Source organism: Pteropus alecto, unplaced genomic scaffold (assembly GCF_000325575.1).
Source record: "Pteropus alecto unplaced genomic scaffold, ASM32557v1 scaffold34, whole genome shotgun sequence".
NCBI classification, from domain to species: Eukaryota; Metazoa; Chordata; class Mammalia; order Chiroptera; family Pteropodidae; genus Pteropus; species Pteropus alecto.
Genome location: NW_006435763.1, coordinates 4,485,799 through 4,496,817, shown reverse-complemented (window position 1 = coordinate 4,496,817; position 11,019 = coordinate 4,485,799). Strand labels below are relative to the sequence as shown.

The following is an 11,019-nucleotide window of genomic DNA, read 5'->3' as shown; positions in this document are numbered from 1 at the left end:
AAGATTTTAACTCCCTGAGAAATAAAAAGAGGCGACTTTCAAATTTCTCAGTGTTTTGAAATTTAAACAAACAAACAAACATAGATACCATCTAAATTTCCCAACTTCTGAGGAAAATGGTACAGGGATCAAAGGGGTGACTTCAAGCCTGGGCTCTGGGTGTCTGTCAACGCCGAGGCCCACAGAAGCATCGCGTCTAAGAGACACGACAGACCCGGAGCTACAGCTAAAACACCAAGCCTGCGTTCGAGGGGAAGGAGCTGGCAAGGTCGCGCCTCGCAAGCACCCTGAAGGCGGGCGAGGCGCCACGCTGGCCTGGGGGGGCGCCGGTCTTACCCCCACTTTCCGCAGCAGGTCTCCCACGATGCTGAGCGCTGATATCCGGGCCGCGGGTGTGAGGGGAGTCCCGCCCATGGAGTCCTCCAGACCTGGGGGCGGGGGGGAGCAAGGAAGCACACGTAACGCCAGCCTGCAGCCAAAGGCTGTGCGCGAACATCTCCAACCACAAGACCCCCGGGCGGGAGCGGGACTGACTCTTCCCTTTGCAGCCCTTTGATTCTGGACGTGCCCTGCTGCCTTCGATAGTTAACTGTTTCGCAGAGTCCATTTGGCGACCAACCTTTCACAGCCTTACGATGACTATGTTAAATATTTATTTTTACGTTATTCTTTTACAACAAAACCAACACAAGCCCTCTTGAAATCCTAGGAATTCCATGTAGTTAGTTAACACGAACATCACCTGGGCCCACCATGGCTGTAAGGGCGTGACCTTAGGGAGCCGTCTCCTATCAGGACCTGGGGCAGTGGCACCAGCATCACAGGGCGCCTGTCACAGATGCAGGATCTCAGGCCCCGCCCACACCTCTGGCTGAAGCCCTGGCATTTTAACGAGGTGCCCAGCTGAGTCGGGTGCCTGTTAAAGTGGGGAAAACACCGCTCTAGACCTGGATTCTGGAAGTCTCACCAGTCTCTTCCCAGCAGGGGACAAGCTGGGTGACAAGCTCCTCAATTCAGGGCCTCAGTGTCCCCATCCATCACATGGGGACGGCACCTGCATTACTTGCATCTTGGGCCTCTGGTGAGAACTCGGTGAGGTTGCGTACACACGCGAGCGCCTCAGTACCATGACCGGCCCATCCGAACACTCCACGTCGGCTATTATCATTTGCCATCAAGCGGCCAGATGAGAGTCTCGCGGTTTATCAGCCGGCAGAGGCGCTGCAGCAAAAACTCTAGTTTCTTATTTTTCACTACGCAGCACAGATGACATTGGCTCGAGGTCTAGAGGGACATATTGCTGGGCCCACAAAATGTTTTTTAAACCTTTCTTTTGGTTACTGAGATTCTAAGTGTGAGAAAGCTCCGGTCCGGCAGGGGACTTCTGGCCTCTGGTGAAGAAAGAAAGGCGGTGAGTGCCAGGTCCACGCTCCCCACGGCAGGAGCAGGGCCGGGGGCGCCACTGCCCCCCGGGAGGCTGTTCGCCCTCACGCTCCGCCCTGTGCGTGAGCACCGCAGCGTGCGCGCCCCACCATCCAGCCTGGTCCAACGCCCACCTCGCCCGGGACTCACGCCGGGTCCTCACCGAGGAAAGCTCTGTGAGGCAAAGAAAGTCCCTTACCGCGTCTGAACGTCCCCGGTGTGGCTGAGCTGGAGCTGGGTCCCCGGGGGGCCACAGGGGTAGATGGCACGGAGCCAGTGGCCTGCACAGCAGTGTCTATCCTGCTGGCTTCCACCGGGTTGGGCAGGGGGGTCCTGGGTTTCTCCTGCTTCTGCTGCACAGCCAATTCCTGCCGCAAATCTGGGCAGGGAAAAGGGGTCGGATTAAGGCCTTGCTTTGGGGTGGGGGGTTAATAGCAGCCACTTGTCAAGGAGAAGATGCACCAGGATGAAAAATTTCAGGAGGACACCTGAGCCGAGCAGAACCCACGGGACCTTGCCCAACAGGCTTGTAAAATGATTTTTTTTTTTTTTTTGAGTAAAAACAAAAAGGTTTAAAAAAATTTTTTTAACTATGGCAGTGATACACTAATGCAAAAATATGCTTTCCCAGCCCATCCCCAGATACCCCTCATCACTCATAATCACTGTCACACGGAGGTCGCTTCAAGTCTTTTTCTCTGCATTTTCTCACATACGACTTGTATGTAGGTACCTATCCATTTAGCACATAATACGAATAATCTTCAGTAAGGATAAACAGAAACATTCTGTCTACGACTTATCTCCCTTCCTTTGATGGGATGTCCTAACAATTGTTCTACAACTGCATTTATATCTATACGTTGTTCGTTTTAACAATTAACATTCCGCAAAATAAATCTATGACACTTCCTTACTGATGGGCACGTAGAAACAACTACCTTTTAAATTTGAGGTTTTTTTTTTCTTTTTTTCTTTTTAATGCCCCTTCTACTGGCCACATATTAGAAAATGTTGTAAACAACAAACTGAGACTTAAAAAAAAAAAAAACACCTCTCATGCACCCAACTTAGATGATGCACTAATGGCCTATTACAATTTGAAAGCTCTACCTCTGGACCTGCCAGCCTCCAAAGAGCAACTGCCGATGAGCTTTCCGAGTGCTAAGCCACATCTACCAGCTGCTGTCAAGTCACAAATATAATGGGGCTAGCTGGCAATTCCATCGACAGGAACTTTCCCCCCAACAAAACTCGTGTGCTCCTTCTGAGCATAAAGTTGCTAGTGGGTTTGAGTACCCACAAGGGGTCTTTCCAGGCTGGACATCTGACAGTTCTTAGCATGGGGTGGGGACCAAGGCCAGAGCCTGCCCGGTGTGGTCCCATACCCCCGTATCCTGAGGCCAGACAGCCTGTGCACCGAGGAGGGAGCAGATCTTCAGCAAAGGTGATACCAGGTAAGAGGGGACAACGCTGGGGATGGCACGAGGAACAAAGCTCAGGAATCCTGACCTCTGGCTTCATCCTTCAGCCGCTGGACAGACTCTAGGAGATTCTCCTTCTCGTCAAGTTCGCTCTCCAGGAAGGCGTTTCTTTCAATGGCTTGATTCAAACGCTGCTCAAAATCTTCCAGAGACATGATCGTAGCCCTGGGTGAGAGAAGAGCAAAGATGTCCAGGAAAACGATCAGGGACATCATCCGGTGCCTACATACCCAGGGGGCGAGAAGGGTCAGACACGCGAGGGCGTGAGCCCCAGTGCTGACACTTCCTGCAACCACAGACCTGAGCAAGCCTCTCAACCTTCTGGGACACGGGCTCGTCACCTGCCCAGTGGGAACCGTCTTAGATCATGGGGTGCACAAGGCTGTCCTGAGGGTCAAATGAGATCATTCCACACAGCGCTTAACTGCAAGCCAAGGCCTTAGTAGGGCCACATCCAGGACCCAGGTGACTGCCAACAGCTCCATCTTCTCTTGGAGACGCACATGCAAACAGTATTGAGAATATCTTACTGAAAGACATGCATGAGGTAATGCTACGTATTTAAAAGAGTAGAAGAGATCATCTTTAAATCTCTCAGTTTACCCCAAAAAGTTTAAAGAGTTCAAAATGCCCAGCCCAGCTGCCCTGATAGCAACCACTTGCAAACAGTGCGGACACTTCACTGGAGCGCTGTCCCAATGACACTGAAATAAAAACGTGTTGAACTCAGGCAGAGAGAAAGCAGCTTGCCCAGAGGGTTTCCTCATATGCAAAGCAAGGGTGGTAACGGAGGCCCCACACAGGGGTGGGGACAATTCGAGGAATACAGGAAGCACGAGACAGATGTTTCACACGTAAGTACTCCATAAATGTCAGCAATGTTTATTACTGACCCCGTGTTTGTCTCCAGAAGACCTCTAGCATCCTGCTGTCTGTATCTCACGGTGGTTAGAAGCCTATGTTGAGAGTGGAACCCAGGAGTGAATACGTGACTAGCTAAGTGTCCCTGAGAAACTTAACCTCTCTGGGCCTCCAGTCCTTCCACAACAGCGTGAGGATTCATTCGTTCATTTATTCAGCACATCCTCCTATGCCCAGACGGAGACACGCGAGTACCTACCTTCCAAGGGTCTTTAGAGGTAAATAAGATAAAGTTACGTAAAGTGTCTTAAGGAAAAGGACAAAGGGATATATTTAGGAGTACAATACTGGAATTGGTTAAAATGACCCTAAGGCTGACATATAAAACAACAACAAAAAAAAGACAGAATGCCTAGGAATCTGTGTAACAACAAATATGCAAGACTTTACTGTCGGGCACAGAAGGCTTGTGGAAATAGAACATAGGGCGTTTATGAAGAGGAAGATGCACTATCATAAAGAGGTCGATTTTCTATAACTCACCTAATAAGTCTAACGCCATCCTAATAAAAAGTTTTAATTGGGGGATGGATGCGCAAGGGGACTGATGGGAAAGATTGGGTGGAAATGAGCAAGAAGGGCCGGGAGAACTCTCAAAGAGCAGAGATCAGGGGAACCAGCTCTACCAGATGTAAAGAACGTACTGCCATAAAGCCTCAACAATGAACAACAGTGGGAGCCGTGTCAAACTGTCACAAGGACAGATAGAGCGGGGGGAACCAAAGGTCCAGAAACAGATCCAAATGCACCTAAGAATGTGACCTGCTGCAAAGGTGGCATCACAAATCATCGATGAAAAGATGGCTGGTTCAATTCTAGGTTTGGGGAACACTGGGCAGCCACCTGGAAAAAAATTAATGGTGGCTCCATACCTCAGACTGCACCCCAAAAGAAATTCCAACCAGATCAAAAATTTAGACAAACTCAGTATTTGGTCAAAATCCACTACCGGCTTCGGGAAACCCGGAGAACTGCAGACCCATTTCAGAGGTGGTTCTGGCCTTCCTGAACCTGCGCAGGTCGGTGATCATGTGATTGCACACGGTCAACATGGTAACACCAGCAGGAACGGGCACTTCCGTCTCTTGTTACTATGGGAATACTTGCTCTCGAATAAAGGTAAGCATCCTAGCTGTAACCTGAGTGAAAACAGTTCTATGCACCTTATACACTGAAATTCTATCATCAGCAAATGTATTATCTGTAAGAGTGAAATGCTGTAATGCATGATGACTGTGAAAGCCATGTATCTCACGTACAGTTATTGAAAACTTGAAAAGAGTAATAGGAAAAATTTCAGTAAACCTGAATGTTAAGACACATTGTTAGGTAACTAAGAACATATCCCTTTTGAGCCAATAAATGCTTTAAAAGTCTATCATCACCCCACATCTATCAGAATGATCACTATCTAAAGAACAGAAAATAACAAGCATTGATGAAGATGCAGAAAAGCTGGAACCTTTGTTCACAGCTGGTTAGAATGTAAAACGGTGTGGCCACTACACAAAATAGTATGGAGGTTCCCTTAAAAATTAAAAATAGAATGAACTTACAATCCAGCAGTCCTATTTCTGGGTATATATCCAAAAGAACTGAAAGCAGGACCTCAAAGAGATATTTGCACACCCATGTTCACACCAGCATCATGCACAACAGCCAAGAGGGGGAAGCAGCCCAAGTGTCCACCAGCAGATAAATGGATAAAAAAAGTGTGGTGCAAACATGCCATGGAATATTAAGTATGTATCCCTTCAGGAGGAAATCCTGTCACGTGCTATACTGTGGATGAATCTCAAGGACAATATGCTAAGAGAGTAAACGAGTCACAAAAGGACAAATACTTTGTGATTCCATTCATATGATGTGTCGAAAGTAAGAGTCACAGAAACAGGAGACAGAAAGGCAACTGCCCGGGGCTGGAGGGAAGAGAGGCGGACGAGCGTTTAGAGGGTGGAGCTCCGATGCCAGGTGGAAAGGCTCTGATGCACCACTGCACGACCATGGCCTGACCACACCAACACTGCTGAACTTAACACTTAAAAATAAAAGCCCCGTCACAGTGTGCCGAAGAGCGAAATCAGATTAAACCCATTTTAATCTCTGCAGAACATTTTGGTATATTAGACAAAGTAAACTTTAAGGAATGTTATTTAATTTTCAGTTACTTCCAATCAGGCCTAAGTCTTGCAAGGTGACCCTTGGACAAGGCGACCCTGTTCCTCAGTTACGTGAGTCGTTTTGTTTTAGTGTGGAGAACGCAACAGCAAACAGCTCACAGTGCCAAAAAATCACTGTTCTGCAGCAAGGTTGTCAAGTTTTCCAAGTATAACTATTAAAACTTTATAATAAAATTCTTATGTTTGTAAGTTGTTGTTTTTTTTTTTTAAATAATAGTTCAATGTTCCAGGACTTTATTTATTCTATAATGGTGATTTGAGACTCTATCTCATCTGATTTTAACATTCTACTATTCAGCATTTGCCCAAAATGTGAGCCAATGCATCTTTAGTTTAGGAGAAAAATATATATATATGAATCCTATAAGAAGTCTACAGCCATGCTACCCTGAACAAGCCTGACCCTGTCTGATCTCGGAAGCTAAGCAGGGTCGGGCCTGGTTAGTACTTGGATGGGAGACCACTTAGGAAGACCAGGTGCTGTAAGCGTAAACAAACAAACAAAAAAAAAGTACAAGAAAATATAACCTTGGACTGCAGAAGGCCTTTCTAACTATAACTGGCTGATAAATTTGACTACACAGAAATCAAATACCTTTTAACAGTAACATTATACAATAGATAAACATGGATGACAAATGACAAACTCCAAATACTTTCAATTCATATCACAAATATATAAAAATCTCCTAGAAACTGATAAAAAGAACCCAACCAATAATCTAATTTTAACACTGGCAAAGAGAAACAGAGTTCATAGAAAAAAAAAAACAGTTCTTAAATATCACTTATAATTCAGAAATATACCTATTTGTCACCTATCAGACTGGCAGAAATCCAAAGTTTGAAAACCATTCTGTTAGCTATTTGGAAAATAGGGACTTACATACATAGCTGCTGGAAATGTAAACTGCAAATACATAGCGGACAACTGGGCAATTACTACTTAAAGGACATGCATATGTCCTGTGACCCAACAATTTCACTTCTGGGAACTTATCTACAGATACACATCTGTGCAAGCAATGCTTATCATTCATTACAGCAACAATTATCTCTGCAAAAGAACGGAAATGAGTAGCTATCCATCCATAGGGGGCTGGATAAATGGTTTGATACAATACCAACCATATGATAGAATATTATGCACTTGGGGAAAAAAAGAACTAAGAATGCTCTGTGTCCTAATACAGAAAGATCTCCAAGATCTATTATGTGAAAAAGATGTATAGCAATATATATAGAATGCCCTTTTGTGGAGAAAAAAGAGGGGGAACAATCCAATTTTCTATTTCTATTTGCTTGAATGTTCATTAAAAAACTCTACCGCTTTGTATGTTATTTTTGAACCACAAGAATGTACTATCTCTTCATGTCAAACTGCATTATTGGTCCTAATTCTTCACCTTCCCTGCATCCACACCCTTGCTGTGGCCTCACTGTGGGCACAATTACCTTCCCACCCCTTAACATGGCTTGGCCATGTGACTTGCTTTGATCAAGGATATATGGGTGGGAATGACGGTGTGCCAGTGGCTGGCCAGAAATCAAAACACACTACAAAGCCACAGTAATTAAGTCATTATGGGACTGGTATAGTAATTCACAAATTATACACTGGACCAAAATAGCGAATCCAGAATTAGATACCAGGATATACAAGAGCTTAACAAATGACAGAGTTGAGCTTAATTCAGTGGAAAAAAGATGGAGTGTTTACCTTATCTCAAGAAAAAAGAAAAATCTCAAATAAACAATCTGACTTTACGCTTAAAGGAACTAAGAACAAAATGAAGCCCAAACTTGAAAGGAAAAAAATAATAAAGATCAGACAAGAAATAAATGAAATACAGACTAAAAAGACAAGAGAAAGATCAATGAGACTAAGAGCTGGTTCTTTGAAAAAATAAACAAAATTGGCAAACCTTTAGATAGACTAACCAAGAAACAGAGAAGTCTCAAACAAAATTAAAAATGAAAGAGGAGAATTTACAACTGTTACAATAGAAATACAGAGGATCATAAACTACTACAAATAATTATACACCAACAGACAGACAACCTAGAAGAAATGTATAAATTCCTGGATATATACAACCTTCCTACACAGAATCATGAAGAAATAAAAAATCTGAATTGACCACTTACTAATAAGGAGATCGAATAAGCAATCAAAAACTTCCCAACAAACAAAAGTCCCGGGCCAGACATATTCACAGATAAGTTTTACCATATATTCAAAGAAGAATTAATACCTAGCCTACTCAAACTCTTCCAAAAAACTGAAGCGGAGGGAACACCTCCAAACCCATTTTATAAGGCCAGCATTTCCCTGATACCAAAACCAGATAAGGATGCCACACACACACAAAATTAAAGGTCAATATCCTTAATGAACATAAATGCAAAGACCTCAAAACACATAAGCAAACTGAATTCAACAACTCATTAAAAAGGATCATACACCATGATCAAATGGGATTTAGTCCAGGGATTCAAGAATGGTTCGAAATCCACAAATCAATCAACATGATACACCACAAAAATAAAATGAGTAAGAATCATATGATCATCTCAATAGATGCAGAAAAAACACTTAACACCTATTTTTGATAACAAAAAAACAAACAAAAAAACAAAACAAAAAAACAACTCAACGATGTATAGAGGAACGTACCTCAGCATAATAAAGGCCATACATGACAAACTCACAGCTAAAAATCATACTGAACTGTGAAAAGCTGAAAACGTTTCCTCTAAGACCAGAAACAAGACAAGGATGATCACTCTCGCTTTTTTTTTCAACATAGTATTGTAAGTCATGGCCACAGCAATTACGTAAAAAAAAGACATAAAAGGCATCCAAATCAATGAGAAGAACTAAAACGCTGCAGATATGATAGTATATACAGAAAACCCTAAATACTCCATCGAAAAACTGTTACAACTAATAATGAATTAAGTTGCAAGATACAAAATCAATATACAGAAATCTGTAGCATTTCTATACACTAATAACAGACTATTGGAAAGGGAAATTAGGAACACAATCCCATTTACAATTGCATTAGAATGAATACCTAGGAATAAATTTAACGAGAGAGGTGAAAAACCTACACATTGAAAACTGTAAGACACTGATGAAAGAAGCTGAAGAAGACACAAATAAATGGAAAAAGTATACTTTGCTCATGGATTGGAAGAATTAATATTGTTAAAATGTCCATACTACTCAAAGCAATCCACCCCTATCAAAATTCCAATGGCATTTTCCACAGAACAAATAATTCTAAAATTTGTATGGAACCACAAAAGATCACAAGTAGCCAAAGCAACTTTGAGAAAGAAGAACAAAGCTGGAGGCATCATGGTCCCCGATTTCAAACTATACTACAAAACCACAGTAATTAAAATGTATGGCATTGGCATAAAAAGACACGCAGATCAATGGAACAGAACTGAATCCCAGAAATAAATCCACACATATATGGCCAATTAACTTACGACAAAGGAGCCAAGAACAAACAATGGAGAAAAGACAGTCTCTTCAACAAACAGTGCTGGGAAAACTAGACGGCCACACGCAAAAGAATGAAACTAGCCTGCTATCTCACACCACACACAAAAACTATACAACATGAATTAACAACTTGCGTGTAAGACCTGAAACCATTAAATTCCTAGAAGAAAACACAGATGGCAAGCTCTTCGACATCACTCTTAGCAATGTTTTTGTAGACTGGACTCCAAAAGCAAGGGAAACAAAATAAAAAATAAACAGGACTACATCAAACTAAAAAGCTTCTGCACAGTGAAGGAAACCATCATCAAGACGAAAAGGCAACCTGCTGAATGGGAGAAGATATACGCAAATCTGATAAGGGGTCGATATTCAAAATACATAGAGAACTCCCACAACAACAACAAAAAACCTGATTTAAAAATGGGCAGAGGATCTGAACAGACGTTTACCGAAGAAGACGTAGAGACGGCCAACTGGCAAATAAGATGTTCAACATTACTAATTATCAGGGAAATGCAAATCAAAACCACAATGAAATATCGAAAATGGCTATTTTCAAAAAGACAGGAAACAACAAGTGTTGGAGAGAATGCACAGGAAAGGGAACCCTCGTGCACTGCTAGTAGGAACGTTAATTGGTGCAGCAGCTATGAAAAACAGTCTAGAGATTCCTCAAAAAATTAAGAATAGTACTATATGATCCAGCTATTCTGCTCCTGAAGAATATGAAAAACACTAATTTGAAAAGATATATGCACCCCTATGTTCACTACGGCATTATTTACAATAGCCAAGATATGGAAACTACCTAAATGTCCATCAATGGATGAATATATATATATTCTATTCAGCCATAAAAAGAAATGAGATCCTGCCTTTCATGACGACATGGACAGACCCTGAGGGTATTATGCTAAGTGACATAAGTCTGGTGGAGAAAAGCAAATATTGTATGATTATACTCATATGTGGAATCTAAAACAAAATAAGCAAACGAAGCAAAACAAACTCATAGATGCAAGGAACAGGCTAGTGGTTACCAGAGGGGAGGGGGGTTGGGGGGGGTGAATTGAGTGAAAGGTATTGATTTTATGGTGAAAGATGGTGACTAGACTTTTGGTGGTGATCACTTTGTAGCGTATACAGATGTCAAATTATAATATTGTACACCTGAAACTTATGTAATATTGTATACCAATTTTACCTTGATTTTAAAAAAGATGGAGCATTTAATAAATAGTAATGGCACAACTGGCTATCTAATGAAAAAATTAGACCCATATCTTATAGTAGATAAGAAAATAAATGACGTGGATTAAAGGCCTAAGTATAAAACAAAAAAAAATCTTCCAAAAAATTAAGAGAATACATGCATAATCAAAGAATCAAGATTTCCTTAATGAAGTCTGGAAAACTGGAAGCTATAAAAGGAGTCCTAACTGATGACCTAAAAATATAAAATATTTGCATGGAAAATCATACCATATAC

General features: G+C 42.3%; 1 protein-coding gene and 1 pseudogene across 1 annotated transcript in view; one reads left to right on the top strand and one right to left on the bottom strand.

Moving 5' to 3' along the window:
• Nucleotides 1–11,019, bottom strand: part of NDE1 (nudE neurodevelopment protein 1) — a 36,726-nt gene that overhangs the window by 3,051 nt on the left and 22,656 nt on the right. Inside the window, exons 5-7 of the mRNA XM_006910904.3 lie at nt 2,935–3,071; nt 1,622–1,801; nt 337–428 (exon numbers count right to left, since the gene is read on the bottom strand). Of these exons, the coding sequence (XP_006910966.1) occupies nt 337–428; nt 1,622–1,801; nt 2,935–3,071 (409 nt within the window). The remainder of the gene's footprint in view (nt 1–336; nt 429–1,621; nt 1,802–2,934; nt 3,072–11,019) is intronic.
• Nucleotides 6,378–6,496, top strand: LOC112479157 (annotated as a pseudogene).